General features: G+C 45.1%; 1 protein-coding gene across 2 annotated transcripts in view; it reads right to left on the bottom strand.

Moving 5' to 3' along the window:
* The window catches only part of nos1apa (nitric oxide synthase 1 (neuronal) adaptor protein a), a 119,957-nt gene extending 101,789 nt beyond the window's left edge, over positions 1-18,168 (bottom strand). For both annotated transcript variants that reach the window (XR_011311739.1, XM_069716822.1), the window contains exons 1-2: positions 17,989-18,168; positions 17,564-17,635 (exon numbers count right to left, since the gene is read on the bottom strand). Coding sequence is in view for 1 of the 2 variants with exons in the window: in XM_069716822.1 (XP_069572923.1) it covers positions 17,564-17,635; positions 17,989-18,093 (177 nt within the window). In the remaining variant the exon portion in view is untranslated. The remainder of the gene's footprint in view (positions 1-17,563; positions 17,636-17,988) is intronic.
* Positions 18,169-18,917: the final 749 nt, after the last annotated feature.

Here is an 18,917-nt window from a genome sequence, read left to right on the forward strand (position 1 = left end):
GTAAACCCGTCTGTCCGATTTACAATTTCACGCCAAGAGAGAGAGACGTATGACGGCAAATGTCACAGAGGAAAGACGGGCTGGTAAAGAGATGCTCGCCTTCTGTTTTCAGTGGGAACCAATAAGAAAATAATTTCATTCTACGTGCCGGCGTCACACTTTGTCAGTCTAACGGGTTGGAAGTTTAGAAAGCCATCACAGAAATAAAAAAAAATAAAAAAACAAATCATAGAACAGAAGTTATGATCGTAACATTTCAGTGCAAACGGATGACCTTATTAATAAACTCTTGTTGGGTGGAGCGACTGATGTGTCTACAGGGACGGGTGTAGTTCAGAGGGGGCAGAGTGTAACCCAGGTTATTTTCTGTACCTACAATTTACTGACGTTCCCTAAACGCCTCACATCCGTAGACGCTACAATTTACCGACGTTCCCTAAACGCCTCACGTTCAGAATCGCGGTAGGCACTGCAATTTACCGGTGTTCCCTGAACGCCTCACAGGCCGTCGGTAGCGGCTAGCAGAGAGGAAGTACTATGTTTTTTGTTTTTTTTACAGTGTACAATAAACACCCCAAACCATTGTCTTCACTTCATTTTGATATGTTTGGACTGTGGGAGGAAACCGGAGCTCCTGCAGGAAACAGAGTAAACAAAGAACCTGGAAACTCCGCTGGCGAAGGACAGGCGAGACTCACGACTCGGGACGAATGTGGGATTTCAGATGTGAATAAATCCACATGTTGTTCATCATGCTCAAAGTGAATTAATGGTTTCCAGGATTTATATCCTGATTAGAAACGGGGGGGGGGGGGGGGGGGGTTGACTTGAAATTTCCAAATGGTTGCATTTTTCATTTCAGAAGTTTTTTTGCTGATGTTGTGAATTCAGTACCTGAGGTGGAAATCGCTGTCAGCATAAAACACAACCTTAAAGGCTATAATTTTTCCCTCCCTGGTAAATTGATGATTTTTTTTTTTCCATGATAAAATTCATGCAAACCGATGTAAATACGTCAATAACAACGCCGTGCCGGCCGCTTCTGGACGGTGTTTCATTAAGTGCTAATTTCCGCTTTGGAGGAGCACAATCGCACTTCAGGCTTTTTACATGCATCTGTTTGATTAAAGAAAAAAAAAAAAAATGCTGCACTTCCATCACAGTCAGCACTTTCCAAATCTCCAGCCATGCGAGTGTCAGATCTCCACTCTGTCCGTGACCTTTTTTTTTAACTAATAACTTCACAGCTCATTTCACTCAAACAACAAATTATTTCAACATTAAACTTTTGGTTTTGCACGTCGGTTTAAGGTCCCGACATTAAGACGCTTCATCCGCAAGACAATTAGGATGTTGCAAATGGTGCTGAACCCCTTCAAGGAGGCAGCGGGACAAAAACTGAATCGGCGATTGGCCTCATCAGCGCAACTGTGACCCCTCTGATTAAAAGAAAAAGGCACAAAAAAAGTTTGGACATTAGTTTAAGTTGATCTGCACATGTAAGAAAGGCAAAAATCTCGTGCTCATCCAGCTAGTCAAGAGTTCACTCCACAGATCTGAGGCATGCGGGGGGGAGGAAGGGGGGGTCGTGCGGGGTTGCCATCTTGTCTGGCCGGGTCTGCGATTGTGCAGTGGCCGGAAGGTAATCCCTCATTGGGACTAATTATCCTCGGTCTCCGGTGAGATGGCAAATCAGACCGGCTCGAAGGAGCACCGAGGACCGGACCGAGGCCTCGAACGGCGTTCCACGAGCTCATTTCTACGACAGCTCGAACTCACGGCCGGGAACTTAAAATAGATGTTTTTAAGAGAGATAAAAAAAAAAAAAAAGAAAAGGACAGAAAACGTCCCGGAGGAAGTCCTGAAACGCAGGAGAAATGAAAAGTCACCTTTAGCAACACTTCAGAGAATAAATGGGGCGTAATGGTTCAAAGAGACTGTCGAGCTTGTGGCTCTGTTATCTCTGCCGGCATCGAAAGCTATGTTTGGTCTCATCAACTTCCTGCTTCGCCTCGCTTCCTTCCTTCTTCTTCCTTCCAGGTCCATCACTTGTTGAGTTCCTCTCTTAAATTAGAGCAACGAGGATTTGAAGCGCTGCAAAAAGTGACCAAGTTTGCGACGTGTTTCTAAACGCGTCAGATTCTCTGATGTCAAAGGTTTACGTACGATCGGTAAGCCGATATATAATTACATTAGCAAGCTGCTGTGTGTCATGGAAGCGCTGGTGACATTTGGAAATGCATCTTTTTCTCACGCACGCAGCTTTTGTGACAATGACTGCTCTAAAAACCAGCGCGTCCACGTGACCCGTTTTTTTTTTTTTTTTTTTTCCTCTCGCACCAGCCTCGGGAGAAGTGTCCCGGTTTTGAACTCCAGTAAGTCCGTTTACCGTCCAATGGCCGTGTCGGACATCACGGCTTCTCTGCCGCAGCGTTCAATTTCAGGATTAAAGTCGTAAAGTCCAGCTTCAAGGCCGAAACGCAAGAATTTCCTTCCCGCTGAGAGTGTCACTTTTTTGCAGCGCCGCCGGCCAGCTCACGGCCCCACGGACCCGACTGAGGCCAGGAGGTATTGTTCTCCCATTTCCCCTCCATAAAAACCTCCTTCCTGAGCCCAAGCTCACACACACACACAATAACCCACAGGCCAGCTATATTTAAGCTCTCCCAGAGTTCAGCAGAGAAAAGGAGGGTGAGTGGAAATGTTGACATTACACACACACACCCTGAGCATTAAAAAATAAATAAATAAATAAATAAACTTGTGTACACACCCACCCACACATTCCCACGGCATCTTGTTATGTGTACAGTATGGGCTGTACCGCGCTCGTATTTGCTCAAGCGTCCCGCACGAGAACAACTTTTCAACATCTTGTTTTATTCATGCTGCATAAACAGCCACATAACATATGTCTTATTGATCGCTGTTGACTTATGCTAATGCGCCCTGACGTGTTGTTTTCCATCTGTTAATACGGGGGCTTGTTTTTTTGGACACTAAAGCAATTTCACTGAAAACCTTTTCAACCGTTCGATTCTCCACATGTTGGGTAAAAAAAAGATACTTCAAAGACGTGCAAAAGGGGTTGAAAACTGTCAGCCTTTATTCTCTGAAGATAAAGATTCCTGTCTTCTGTCCGTCTGTCCTACAACGACTATTATTGTAAGAATCTGGCGTGGAATAATCAACAAATCACAGTAAAAAAAATAAAAAAATAAAAATAAAAATCCTCTTTTTGCTTCTTTTCTTTGGATTTATTACCGCTTTTTGTGGCAAGTCATTAGATCATGACTTGAGATCATGAGAGATAAATCTCTCATGACTTGTCATGATCTCATGACTATCTGGCTCAAGTACGCACAAGCGGCTAATGAGATTAAAAAAAAAAAAAAAAACACACATCACTGCAACATGCAGCCTTGATCAGTGAAAAGCACATCAGGCACACGAAACTCAGCCGCCGTACATCTGGTGAAATGATTGATCGTGCGTCGGCGCGCTGCGATGTCTCTGATGCCGCCTTATCAACACAGCAGCCGGCCTCTGATGACTCGCAACCCGCAGCGTAACTCCATTCATTAGACTCCGTTTTTTGGGGGAAACTTGGCTGAGTCTAACCGAGCGCAGCCAGGGGGGCGTCTGAAGCTTATATAAATTATATCAAAGTTTTTTCTGACCCCCTCCCTCCCTGAAAGCATTATTATTCGACTAAAGTCAGTCACCGTGCAGTTCAGAGATTTTGTGGCACTTTAGTGTCATAAGTCCACCTGAACTGTGAATGCAGCACTACACGTACATTATGATCCATATCATGTGATAATTACAAACCACACAGTGCTTCCAGCAAAGCAGCGGCCCCCACTTTGGTTTAGACACATTTTGCTGACCGTTAGTGATACGACTGAGCCGCAATTTATTCCAAGAAGCAGTCGAGGTGTCTGTGGAGGATGAAGTGGGACGCAGTGTGAATATTCAACGTGTTAAAAAACATTACCAATATGTACGGGAAATGAAAAAAGTCATGCTTAAAATGAAGTTTTAGGATGCTCCAAAATTTTGTCCTGGTGGACCAAAATAATAAAAAAAAAAAAGTCTGGAGCCATTTTTCAGAACTAACTGTGTATCAAAGAGTCTTAAAGTTAAACCAAACATAAAAGTTTGATGGCGCCGGTGTCTGTTTCTCCGGTCCGGTCACTCGTACGTCCGGAGAGCTTCGTTATCTCCAATGCTCAAGAGATCGTTTCCTGCACATGTTTATTTGGCGCTTATAATAACTGGTGAATCATTGCGAATATTTCTATTTGCTCGGCGATAAAGAAGTATTAAATGAAATATTTGAAACACAAAGGAGCTTGTTAACGGGAAATAGCTGACCTCTGTAAAGGTTGTCATATATGACCAGAAAGACGTTAGCCTTGAAAGATCGCCGGTGAATAGGATCATATCTCTACGTGGTACTTGTGTTCAAGAGGTCAAAGGTTTCCACTGACAGATTTGCTTTCAGGTAGTTTTCAATCAAATTATTAAAGTGGAAGCTGCATTGTCATAATAAGCCTTTTTTTTTTTTTTTTTTCCTTCCCAATTATATTAACTCCGAGTTTCATTATTATGGAGAAACTGAATTTTCATGAAGCTCCAAAACACAACTTTGCCAACCAATTTGTGCATTAATGTGAGATGATAAATGCGGGCAAAGGGCCAAAAAAGACTGCAGGTTTAAAAGGAAAAGAAATAATAATAATGATGGCCGGCGAGTACTTAACTATAAGTGCCAAACCACTTAAGAGTAAAATAATATTCAGCAAACTGTGCGGCCATCAAAAGTAATACTGATGAAATGGATCATCTCTCACGTACTAGAAAGGTTAAAAGGAGAAAAAAAAGAAAAGAAAAAAGCTTCCTCAAGGAGTGTCGTTTGAAAACTTGTCTGAGGGTGCTTTTGCTTCAGAGATGTCAAACACCGTCGAGGTCTGTTTGTTTACTGGAAAAACTAAACGTCAGGAACGTAACTTCTGCTCCCTGAAGGAGAAGGAATGAGGCGCGACACGTATCGTATGGGATAATCACATAATCAGTGATGACAATTATGTAATTATGATTACACTTCGAATTAAGTTAATCTGCGAGTCATTACTTGGTAGTTTGAGCATTTGCCTTGGCAAAAACACTGCAAGGTTATGGATGAAGCGCTTCTCCGTGTTTTCTTATTGTGCTTTCTATCAGCTGACTGTTACGTAACCAATGTTTTCTAAGACTTGCCACCATCCTAATAGAGAGGTTAATTTAGCGATCAATTCTGCGCGTCTTCAGCCAGCAGGTTGGTCATAAAAAGATATTTTGATACTCATAGATAATAATAGACAAAACGACACCACGTGAAAACAACAACGCACCAATGGAGGAGGAACATCTGCGCGACGCGGCAGAGGAAGATGCTACCGGAGTGATTCCCGCTTCTGCACTTACAGCCGAGTAACTGAGAGCAGTCGGGTCAATAAATCAATAAGTCTCTTAACTTTAAATCAGCACTTTTGTTTTTTCATCTTTTCTACCTCCGGCGGCAAGATGACGGATGATGATGATGATGATGACGACGGTGATGACGGTGATGGATGATCTCTGTGCCGCCGCCCCCCCCCCCGCCTTACCCCCGACTAAACTACAATCAATTAAGTGGAGTCCCCCCCGAGCTGTAAATGAGACAATCAGCAAGATGTACATCATAATCAACGTGCATATCAGCCGTGGTGAAAAATAAAATAAAAAAAACCAGCACGGGAAAGAGCCGACGGTGCTTCGGTAGATGAGAGAGTTTCAGCTGATGACATCAAACTGTGCCGTCAGAGTCACACTGGAGACGTGAAACGTCAAAACTTTACCAGAGCAACAAAAAGCGATGAAATGAAAAAAGGTATTAAAATCAATGACATTCAAATGTAAAGATTTGCTGATTTTTCTCTTTTAAGAACTTAAAACCAACATTATTGGCATTAATGAGTCAAGAAATAGTTTGAATTTCTTCACCTACAACAGTCATTATCGAAATGAGTAATGACAGGAATTGCCACTGGTGCTACTTTTTAATTGAACTGTTTCATTTTTGTCTTCATCATTTCTTAATCATTTCAATCGCACCCCTTTTACTGCTCTTATATTTTGCGTTGACGCCTTTTAATGTTTAATGTAAAGCACTCAGAGCAGAAGGTGAACGAGTTGATGACAACTACACTCGCTACGTGACTGTAAAACAAAGAAAGCGCAATAAAAGTCTAATGTTAAGTTATCAATGGACAAAGATCGACCTCAAACTGCTGCAAACCAGACCACAACGCACCCTGCATGTACCTACTGAAGGTAGGAGCATATTTAGGATACGGGTGTCCTGCGGTTTTTAAATCATTTTTTTTTAAAGGTTTTTCCGATTTTAAAAAAAACCCCAATCAATAATCTAGATGCCAAAAGCAGCTGATTGCAGTTACATTTCCACAGCGTGCTGGTGTATTTTTTTCCACAGATCATTATGAATTCAACTGGGATGACAACAACGCAAAAAATGTTTAGCACACTTATACGTGAAAGGTCGGAGGTAAAAAAAACAACGTGAGCACGCGGAGTGCAAGAGATGGAGAAACAAAAGCGATAGAGAGTGTAGAAAACTAGTACGAACAAAGACAGAACAAAAAGAAAAGAAATGGACAAAGCGAGGAGGCATGTTTGGGCCTTCTGGAAGGACGAGTTCATCCACACGGTGTCTGTGAGTAAAACATGGCTGACAGCAGCAGCCTGCAGCTTTAATGAAAGTGTCTGTGGAGGGGAAAAGGTTTCATTAAAATCATATTGGAGGGCTGCATCATTTCATCCTCGCAGCCCACACACACACAGTCACAGTCACACACACACACCACACACACACACACACACACACACACACACACACACACACACACACACACACACACACACACACACACTGGGAAGCTAACAATCTCTGTAACCTCCCCATCATCCCATTTCCCTGACTCGCTTTCATCTGTGCAGATCTAAAAAGGCAAGAGGAATCATTTGAAGCAAAGCTGGGCGGATGTGCTCTGATAACTCTCCTTGGCTTTTTTTTTTTTTTTTTTTTTTTGTGCACACAAAAAAATATGACAGCCGATGTGGCGGAGCTGCTACAAGCCAGAGGAGGAAATATTCACAGGAACAGAATGAGTAAAAAAAAAAAAAAAAAAAACAAGACAGCTTTACAGCGTTTAATATTATTATGGTGCCAAGGATGTGCGGGAGATGACGGGCCTCGAACACGGCTATTAACTTTGCTGTCAAACACCAGAATTTCCAAAAATGTCCCATTCTGGCTCCAAAAAAACCCTCTGTGACATTTTAAAAGGATTAACGAAGTCAAGCGATGACTATTTGACAGACTTTAGCTGAGCGGACAAGAAAAAAGAAAAAAAAAGAGGAAGTCAAAGGAGGTTAGTTGGGAGATCTGAGATTCCTCCGAGGACGGAGGAGGACGGAGGAGGGCGGAGGAGACGTCGGGGAGGGGGAGAGGTGTTTCGGAGAAGGCCGCCGGGATGCATTAAGATACAGGAGAAGGAAGCAGATAAGGTCAAGGAGGGCCCGACTGCAGGATTGAGACCCGGCCTTGGAGGGGGGAGATACGTGGAGGAGGGCCGGCGGCGGTGGTGAGATAACGCCGAGGGCCCCCGCCGGCTGAGAGATGAGGGCGGCTCCAAGGTCGGCGGGAGCGGCAGATGACTGCATAACATTATCGTGATGCAGCGCCGTGCCACGGAGCGTGGGCTTTCTTTTTTTATTTATTTGTTTTATACCTCCGTGTCTGAGAGCGTATGTAGGATGAGCCGGATGAATCCATTGTGCTTTAACCGGATTTCCAAATGGAACAAAGCAGCAGACGGAGGGGGCCTGCAAAGGTATAATTTCACTTAATATTCAATCACTGAGAGCAACAAGACACCGCAAAAAGCCTGACCGCGACCCAGGCCGAACAAGTGCATCGTGGGTAGAAAGAAGTCAACCGTTTATCTAGTAACAGTACGTCCTCGTTTTCTACACTCAACGTGATTTGTTCAGAGAAGAAGTCGGATTTTAATGGTATAATAATGAATGAATATAGAGAATAAATGAGCGGCATAATGTATTTTACAAAATATTACTTTTATGGTTTAAAGTACCCCAAAAAAAATCATCTCTAGTTTTACATCTCATTTCTTAGACTTCCCTCAACCGTTTGTTTTGCGTCTTTGCCTTTTAAGGCGCACTGACATCACTGACCTCTCCTCTGATTGGCCGACTCTTTTTCGGAGCGACGTGTTCGTAATTTCTTCGGTATTTTCTCTCCGCGAGAAAAATGCTCGCTGTTTTTTTTTTTTTGCACATAAAAGTTCGGAAATTAGGGTCGTGTTGACACTTGGTGCGAGTTTGTGACATCACAAACTCACCGTGACATCACAAACTTAAGAGAAATCGAAAACGCTTCTTTCAAACTGGAATCGAGCTATTTGACGCTTTCACAGTAGATTTATTTAGCACCTATATTTCTTTTTAAGTAAATACGGGACCTTTAAAATTTACAGTTTTGGGTAAATCATTGCTTTAAAGTGTCTATTTAAGCTAGCTAATTAATGCAGCTCAACTTTACATGAAAATCAGGTCACGCTCTGTTTGTGTAGAGGTGAAGGTTCTCCAACAGCTAAACTATGAAAACAATGCTAAGTATGCAGGCAGTATGCAGGGCAGGAAAGCTCTTCAACACTGATAGGAACTATGCTGCGGGGGAGGGTGGTGGGTTGGAGGAGTAAAGGGTGAGAGGAGGTGGCAGAGGAGCATAATGAAGAGAAAAGAAAGGGTTGGCAAGGTGAAGATAAGGAGGGGGGAAGGAGGAATGAAGGATTAAAGTAGAAGAGAGGCAAAGAACAAGAAGAAAAAGCCAGAAGAATACAAAAGGGGAGGAGTGAAAGCGGGGGGAGGGGAGGGGAGGGGATGGGATGGGAGGGGGAGGGGAGGGGAGGGGAGGCTGAGAGTGATGGTGATGAAGAGGAAGAACAAGAGGGATTAGGGTGAGGATGAGAGGTTCAGAAAAAAAAAGATCAAGTAAAAGGAGTGGAGGAGGAGAGAGGGATGCTACGAGGAGGAGGAGGAGGAGGGGGGATGTACAGAGGTAGAGGAGGTAGAAGATGAAGGATGAAGAAAAGCACGAGAGGATACAAAAGGAGGCGCGAGCAGAAAAACAGCACTTTTGTTTCCGTTTGTTGTTTTTTTTTGGTCTCGCTTTTTCCACCTGTTCCTCGAGGCGTTCCTAAATAGTCCACTTACAACTGTAAAGTGGACGCTGTGCAGATAATAGAGGTCAATGGAAGTGTGGGGGGGGGGGGGGGAGTCTCGAGCCTCTGTTGCGGCGCCACGGTCACATGATCCTTTGTCGTCTGACATGTATACGTGCGCGTTAAGTTTCACGCCAAACAAAACGTGTAACTCTCACCCCCCCCCCCCCGCCCCACCCCGCCCCCCTCCCCCAGCGTAGCCATCTCACGTTTGTGAGCTTTAGCGGACGGGCGTGTCAATTTCACGCTTTGCCGTGACGTACAACAGGACGAAGATTTAAAGAAGAAGGGTCTCCGTCCAGAAAACAAGGCACTGTGGATTTGAAGCCTTCAGCCCCGACCATGAATCTCTGATGTCACAGCTTCACTTCCTGAGTGATGCTCCTCCGAAGTCCCGTCTCCCCCCCGTCTCTCCCCCCTCCCCCCTCCCACCACCACTTCCTCTGCCCCCGAAAAACCTCGCTCCTCTGCCAGCATCATTTCCACAGCACCTTCCCCACATGTTTATGCTGCAAGGCGACCGAGGCGAAAGTTGCAAACCGACTCAGCGCTCTCTAACATCCCCCCCCCCGACCCCCCTCAAACTCTCCTGGATCACCCCCACCCTCCTCAGGGCGCAGCCTCATTCTCCAATTTACTGCTGACATTTTAGAGGAGGTGGATGGTGGGTGGGTGTTTGTGGTGTCTGTGTGGGGGTGAGAAAAAGACTCTAAAAAGGGAAAATCTGGGAGGGAATCCTGCAGCATCTGGGTGCTATTACATTACATTATCTTGTCAGAGATAGCGGCAGCGTCGGGGCATCGGAGGAAAAGGAAAAAGATGGAGGGAGGGTACAAAAGGAGGTGAAGATGTAATTGGAGTGCGGTTAATAGTGCTGACAACTCAGTTTGCAGCTGTTTGCCTAGTTTGTCATTGCCGACTTAGAGGCTGAAGAGGGTGTGTGTGTGTGTGTGTGTGTGTGTGTGTGTGTGTGTGTGTGTGTGTGTGTGTGTGTGTGTGTGTGTGTGTGTGTGTGTGTGTGTGTGTGTGCGTTCTCCTCAACAAAAAGGAGTACATCTTCATCCTGCGCAAACATTCAAAGCCGCTGGATCAGAATTAATTCCCTGACAAAACCAGCAGCAAATCTACTTTATATCTTTTCATACGCTGATACATGAACCGCCCTAAAAGTTCCACCAAAAAGTAAAACACCTGTTTTTTAGTCCCACTCAGACAGTATATCTTCACAAGATTGAAATAAAGGAGAATATAAACCTCTTTTTTTTAATTTTTTTTATTTTATTAAAAGATTTCCTGTCTACAATGACATTATCAGCAGCACGATCCCCTCCCCCCCCCTCCCCACCTCCCACACTAAATAAAATGGGATGACCTGGTTTTATCTAACAGTTATTTCATGTTCCCCCGGATTAAAATGTTAATAATAATTAAAAAAAAAAAAAAAAAAAAATTTTTTTTTTTTTTTTTTTTTTTTTTTAATGCAGGATGAGATATATTTCGGTGCCACGGCCGACGTTAACTATGAGAAGGGAGGGATCAAATTAAATCTGTGTCTCCATTAGTTACAGCGGGGGCTGACAAAGGGCCCTCGCGCTTCTGGAGATAAGGAACCCGTTAATCAGCCGAAGTTTCACCGGGGCCTCCGATGAAGGGCAGGACGATGTGACAGGCTTAACAGATTGTTCGGGGAAGAGAGGGGTGGCGAGCGGTGAATGACACCGAGATGAGGGGTGTTGGGGGGTGGGTGGGGGGGGGGGTGTTGGAAACTGCAGAGAAGAGAGGAAGAAGGACCAGACGAATATAAAAAAAAAAAAAAAAAAGTTACAGAGGAAGTTACGCAGACGAGAGGAGCCCTGGAGCTGAAATTTAAAGGAAGCTTAAATCTGGAAGACGCTGAAATTTCTCAAAGTTTTCAAATGCACCACACGCTGCCTCTCAGATTCGCTGCCATAAAAAGGTTGCCTCGATGTGAATAAATCATTATTCGGTTTGCAAAAGGAGTTACTTCAAGTTTTTTTAATTTTTTTTTATTAATTCCCGCATACTGGAGCTTTTTTTTAGTTGAAAGAGACTTCTGGAAAGCGTCTCGCAGCTGATTCATCGGTAAATAACGTCACGAGTCGATAAACCCTGAAAACTCTGTTTTTGTTGTTGGTTGTTGTTGTTTTTTTTCACTATCTGCTGAACAATAAAGCGAGTTAAGCATTAGCTACTTTTTTTTTTCCAAACGCACCTCCGGGGGAATTCAGCAGAGGAGACGGTGGCAAACGTGACATTGAGCGAGCGCCGAAATAACCCATTACCGTGGGTGTACACGAACGCACCGTCATGCTCAGTTGATCCAGTCACCTCCAGTGCAGGAAAAAATAAAAAATAAGAAGCTGAGGAATAGAAAGGAGAGGGGGTGGGGGGGGGGGGTAATGGAGCGCGGTTGCATTATTAGCTCACTTTCTGACCTTTCAACTGTGACCTTAAGTTTGAAAAGAGTAAAGAGAAAGGAGGGGGCGGGTGAGGTGAAGAACACAAAAGAGATGCAATAAAATGCGGTAATAACCTTTATGGACGAGCAGATGCTCACCGGCTCTCTGTGGGTGGGTTGTTTTTTTTTTTACCGACACCGTTTCAAATTCATTTCCTTTAGTAATAGTTGCAAATGAAGCGGCGAAGGACTCGTGAGTCAGAGCGGACGACAGTAAATAATTACAATACGATATGGAGACGGTGAAACAACAGGCCGAGAAACACACACACACACACACAAAAGTAAACATATTTGTGTCTTTGTATGTGTATTTGTATTTCTGTCTGTTTTTAAGTGAATGAATTTTTTTCAATATCCTCTCAAACTCTCCGATCCTCTAAATGCCAACTTCAGTTTAGATGTGAAGCGCCAGCAAAAAAAAACTAAAAAGCTCCACTCCAAGCAAAGTGACCTCCACGATTTTTTTTTTCCATTGTCTTGTTTCTCCATCAACAGCGTTTTGCTTACACTAGTACCCGTCACAGTTTACACCCCCCGGAGCGCCGAAGAATAGATTACAACCTAACTTCAAACAAAATCCATCATACGTGGGCTCGTTGTACCGAAGCTTGTTTGAAATTGCAAGGTGTCGGCTCTTCATCGAGGTGAGCGGACTGCATCGTGCAAATTGAAAGAGGCCAACGGATCTGAAATAAAAGTCCCTTTGGGATTTTGCAGTTTTGATTCGAAACAAAAAAAATGATCGATTTTGCATCCGCTTTTTTAATAAAGCCAGTTTTTTGGGGTTTTTTTGGAGGGGGGGGGGGGGGCAAAAATCGCAGGGAATTTCACGCCCTCCAGCGAACATCGCAGAGATTGCCTGATTTCGCGTTAACTAGAAATCGCGGTATTCCCGGAGGGACTGAATAAACTACTAAAGATTAGAAATACCGAGAACACTTCCTGAAAGCAGCAGCGGCCGACGTCTGAGGAAACCTGGAGTGTTTGTTGTCTGGAGTAACGGGGAGCTCTCATCGGGCATCTGTAACGTGTTCACGCCTTTATGAGAGCAAACGTCTTTTCTTTTTTTCTTTCTTTTTATTAACCAGTCAAACAGCTTCTGTTGACGAGCCACGGTGTTACCTCCGCGGCGGTCGGTTCCTCGGAGACGGACTCGGCCCTCGTCTGTTGCTCAGATGTGTTTAGAGCTGCTTCGCTGTTGTGGGCTCGGGCACGTACGGGGAGAAGGGCAGCCAAGTTTTTGCCAAGCTCTTAATAAACCGCGGTTGGGAGTGGGGGGGGAGGGGGAGGGGGGGGCACTGATATATATATATATATATTTCACACCGAACACCGCTTCTTCACCGACGCCTCTTCTCCTGTAAGTTTCAGAGTGAATTAGCTCCTCTACTTTCTACGGGCTTATCTATTTTTGTAAATAGGATCACAACGCAAGAAAAGAAAATTAAAAATAGCTGCATCTCAGAGCATCCTCGGGTTATTGTCGAGAGGCTGCGGGGGCTCTGCGCCGATGGAAAGTAAAGAAATATGCACTCGGCTGCAGCACGACAGAAAAAAGATCTTTCTTTCTCCAGACATTTGCTGAGAGGTCCGTTTCTTCTTCCGGGTGGATGACTTGGACGGACACTTGGCGGCCGCCAATTAGAAGAAAATCTGCACAATAGACAATATTTTCAGCTGAGTAATGATGGTCACTTCAACATTATCGTGATGATCTACTTTCTACTCGTGGTTATCTCTCTGTGGATGCCAATTAGAAAGTGCAGACAACAAGGCCTGATGGGAAATATGCACCGCCTACAATGTTGATATATTAAGATTTTTTTTTTTTTTTGGGGGGGGGGGGGGGCGTGTCAGTTTGATTGACAGGCCTGTGGTGCAGTCAGGTTACGGCTATCGGTGGGCGGGACGTAGCTTCGTCGGGTTTCCAATCCACCGCTCGCTCCGGCCCTGCTCGCCCCAAATATGGTCATTTCCTGCTCCGAACTAGCAAAGATGGCGCCGGACAAAACCCGAACCGGAGGCTTCATAACGGCCGTTCGCAAAACCGACAGGTGGCGTCGCCGCTGGCGGCCGGTTGGTCTGAGCCCAGCCACCCTGCGCAGGAAACCCATTTGTGCCGCTTGCATCTACAATCTCATCCTTTGGGTCGCCGACCTAAAGCTCGTTACCGTCGGTGAGCGTCGGGTAAATTGAAAGCTTCGCCTCCTGGCTCAGCTCCTTCTTCACCAAAAAAAAAAAGTCCAACTGCACCGAAAACCCAGACTAATGAACTTTCCACCGTGTTAACTGGCATCACCCCGGTGAACAAGGACAAAAGCTTCCTGCTTGAGCCACGGCAGCGGGACAAGACGGACAAAGCGTTTTGTTTTTTTCCTATTTCTCTCTTAATTCCCACTCCAGCGCCGCCGCTGTGCTCTTCCAGCCTCAGACACGTCTAATCTTCTCATCCCACGCTGCTCACTCGTCCTACCAGTCCGTTAACCCGGCGAAGGCAGATTAATAAGAAACTAATCCCTTTAATTCGCCGCAAATGTGCCCACCCCCCCCCCATCTTCTTTTAACAAGATAAGCCGCCACCGGACTTTGCCAGATGACTATAATAATAATAATACATTTAATTTATGAAGACCTTTATGTGATACGGGATCTCCATCTCGGGAGTGGATTTCTGCCGACGGCGAGAAAAGATACGGCGGCGTCGAAGTGGCCGTTTCTCTCTCCTCTGAAACTCATTCAAATCGCAGTTGACATCATTTATCTGTCCGTTTCATGGTCAAACTATGAGGCTAATTAATTCATCCATCAGGCATTCGTAAAAAAAAATGTAAATGCCGCAAGCTGCTTGTTTCAGCTTCAACAAAACCTCAACTTGCTTCTTTTTTTTTTTGCTATATTCTGACATAAAAAAAAAAAAGAGTATTTATCGTATAAAAGCAAAAATAAGCAGAAAGGTCAATAATGAAACCAAATCGTGTTTTTCAACCTGAAACAGAAAATTCTATTCTATTTTTCTGCAATACATTTTTATGTCTGCTGGGAAGTGAAACTTAAATTATGTTCCCATCTGTGATGCGTGTTTGCCCGATCATTTCTGGAAGCAGTCATGAATCATTCAACAGAAACAAGCCTGTGTGTGGGTGTGTGTGTGTGTGTGTGTGTGTGTGTGTGTGTGTGTGTGTGTGTGTGTGTGTGTGTGTGTGTGTGTGTGTGTGTGTGTGTGTGTGTGTGTGCAACAACAATAACACATCAGATCCTGCTGGGTGTCACGTCTCGCTGCGCTGCAGGTGTTTACTTCCTCCTTCGCCGTGTCGTTAGTTTGTTATCAGGTGTACCGGCTCACAGGTGACTCAGGCGCGCGGCGAACAATGAGAACATACATCGACCGGTTGCCGGGCAACCCCGCATAGCTGCAAACTTTCTTTACACGAACGGGAGTGACAGTCGGCTCTCCTCGGTAAACTCGTCTCTTAGCTGCGATGTAATCGATCACACCTGGTTTACTCTTATCGGGGGGTGGGGGGGAGGGGTGGTGGTGGTGGGTGGGGGTTGGTGGAAAACAGAATTAAGATTAACAAGGAGCAGCAGCAACAAAACAACAAAGAAACAAAACCGAGGCTGAAGATCTGGAGGCGAGTACAACAGTCACGACGTTAAATAACTGCAGGTGGAGTGGCAACGAGCAAAGTGTAAAGTCCGGTTTCAGAGGCGTGCATAGAAATACGTGAAGTGATTTCTGCCTAAAGCAACTATATATAATTTGTATATTAAGCTTCAGCCAGATGAAACTACAGATGTCCGAGCAGATGTTCCAAAAGGCTCGGAGAAGCTTTCCAGAGGCCCCTTTGACAAATATTTACGCTCAAATTCTTTGTTCTGGCTAATTTACAAGTCGCCACCGCAGGAACTCTGACCGGAGGGAAAAAAACGTCACGTTTGCCTTTTGTGTAACGCCTGCTGTCACCCCGAGTCATTGTTTTGATGTACCTTTATATTGCCGTTCATTCAGCAGATAAGAGCAGAAGCGTCTAATTTGTGCTTCGTCAGCGAAACCCCCTCCGAACCACCACCACCACCACCACCACCCCCACCACCACCACCACCACCACCACCCCCGTTCCCCCACAGAACTTTCTGCGGCAGTAAAAAGCCTGCGAGCGGACCACGTGGAGGAAAATTAGCAAAACTCTCCAAACCTTGGTTGCTTTGCCCTGCTGTATAAATCAAGAGGTGTACGCATCGTTTGCCAAGGATCTGTAGTAAAACTATTCAAAGGACGCAGGCAGTATAATGTACTTCAATTCGAATATAAATCAATTCATATTCAAGTTACACATGGACAATAGAGAACACTTGTATATTTATGTAAGTTTCATTTTAAAATTAAAAAAAAATATCCACCAGAAAAAACTCCATTTGCATGCTTGTTGGTGGCAGCTTAAGCCTGCTGATGGTGCACGCATGTAATAATCAACAGGGAAATAATGTGATGTAAAAGCAGATAATACCAGTTTTGAAAAGCTGATTGCTGTTTGTGTGCTAAATAACAAGTTGGCACGCAGCGTTTCATGTCGATTGCTTCGGTTTTGATTTGTAAAACAAATGCCTCAAAAGCTACTCCAGTTCCCCCCACCACCACCACGACCTCCAGCGTGACCTCTCTTCCGAGTGGGATACCTGCGGTTTCCTCGCCATTGTTGTTGTCAAGTCCGTGTCAAACCATTTTCACACTGGAAGAGCCAAACCAAAGCCTTTTTTTTTGTTTTCCTTCCCTCCCTTCCCTGTCAACGACGACGTCAACAGCTGCTACAGCAGAACACTGGGAGGTCGTCCCGCTTTACAGGACGCGGGTCGCTTCTTTAAAAAAGAAAAAGGGCAAGAAGTAAGAACATTTTGCTCGACCTGCACCTATCGGTGCGCCACTTTAATCCTCAAATACCTCAGCAAACCGCTGGCACAACCTGCATGAGCCTGCTCAACCGAGTTCCTGCCAAATTGGCAGACGCACTGATTAAGCCTGAAAAAGAAGCTGTAAATCGTTGGTTTACACAGCAGAGAGCAAGGGAGAGTGAGGGGAGGGAAGGGTGGGGGGGGGGGGGAGAGAGAGATCACACTTCAGTGCATCGCTTCAAAGGAAACTTCAAAACGGTGATGGAGCACGTGAGACCAAACGTCCTGCCAGGCATGCCAAGTCCAAGACAAGTCGACACATTAATCCACACATAACTGGGACTCCCACATCTGCATCCGAATCATAACTCTGCAATTATGTCCGACAAAACTTTATACTTCATGTAGTGATTTGACGTGCGAGTCTCTGGATCTTCAGTCCACTTCAATCACTACTCATATCATCAGTTTGAGGACTAAGTGGGTAATAAAGAACATATTTCACAATTAAATTGGACCAGTTCTCTGATCAGCTGGGCAAAAATTCCCCTTAAGCTATTACAATTATGGTGTTCTCTCCAACCCGGCATTAGAGATGATAACCAAACCACATGCCAGAAAGTCATGTTTACCATTATGCAGTCTTTTTCAACAAATAAAAGTTGACACTTCCCTAATATAAGATGTATTTTAATCATATATCATGCCGAATATAGCAGTGGACCGAAGTTAATCCGAAAGCACTCATGTCGTGGTTTAAAAATATTCGTATTGGCTGTAAAGTGAAAATATGGGAAAAACCGCTGGATTTTAAATGGAGTTCTGTTCAGGGCGCCCAACTCACCCGGATTCTCCTCATCGCAGCCACAATCTCCACTCGGCTGCTCGGCCGCGTCACATCCAGACTGCCGATATACTGTTGGCCGGGAGGGTGAAAATATGACAGGTTACAACACATTCGTGAAACAATTTGGTGTTTGTTATTCACTGAAAGAGCTTAATTAACTCCGCGTAACTTCAACGTCTCTCGGCTCGCAAAAACAACTTACTTTTCATTGCAAGCATAAAAAAAAAAAAAAAAATCTCTCCCGGTTCGAAACGACGTAATTTTCAGTCAGCTTGAGCAGTTTTTTTTTGTTTTTTTTTAAGACGTTATTTGTGTTAAACGTGAGGCAAAACACAAGGAAAACATTTAGAAACACACATTTGAATGAAGTGCAGTGTTAACTATTGGCTGTTTACACTGAAAAGGTTGCTTGTGAAATTCACCTTTGCCTCGAAGTTGATCCCATGCTGGAACGCTTCCTCGTTGTGCAAAGGGATCCTCAGATCATGTCCATCATCCACCAGGTTGTACTTGGTTTTTCCAGGCATTTTTAAACCGAGCAGTTATTACGTCCAGAGAGGGGAGAACCGAGAGGACATCGACGAGGAAGCAAACCGGTGGGGGGGGGGGGTGGTGGAGGTGGAGGGGGAAGGAGGGAGGGAGGGAGGGAGGGGGAGGAAAAAAAAAAAAAATCCAGGGAATAAAAATTAAATCCAAATCCGGTCAGTGGATGTTGTCCATCGCGGAGAAGCGTCCCGGCGTTGCACCGCTGCTTCAACCGCCTCTCAACAGCGGCCAAGTGGCGGCAACAACTTTCACCGGAGCGCCGGTGAAGAACTGCTGCACCGCTTTAACGTTCACCGCAAAACGGCGTTGAAAAAAAAAAAACAACAGACACACTCAGTCACGCAGGCGGGCAGAGACGGCGTCATGCGGGGAGGAGGGGTGGGTGGGTGGGTTGGGGTTGGGGGGGGGGACAGATGTGTTTTCCCGACTTTTCCGGTGGTGAGTGTGGAAGTTGGTCGGGTCCTGCCTCCGGTTCTGGACTCCTCTACTACCCTCCCACCCCTGCACGGAGGGAGGGCGTGATTGGAGGAGTCCGGGGGATCCCACCTGTTTCCATTGGAACAGAGGCGCACCGTGGCCGTCTGGGGGGCGGGGCTGCGTGGGCCCTATGGAGGCGGGGCTCCAACTCTTGGACCAGCCCCTCTTTCCCCCCCCCTCCCCTCCCCTTCCACACACACACACACACACACACACACACACACACAACTTGAATGGCTTTCCTGCAAATTGAGAAGTTGTATAGCCACATTTACTGGCTTTGCAAAGAACAGTGGTGAAACATTAACTTGCGTAGCTGCACAATGTG

Source organism: Brachyistius frenatus, unplaced genomic scaffold (genome assembly GCF_029030835.1).
Source record: "Brachyistius frenatus isolate BFR_SWC_R1_liver_20210118 unplaced genomic scaffold, ASM2903083v1 Contig_163, whole genome shotgun sequence".
NCBI classification, from domain to species: domain Eukaryota; kingdom Metazoa; phylum Chordata; class Actinopteri; family Embiotocidae; genus Brachyistius; species Brachyistius frenatus.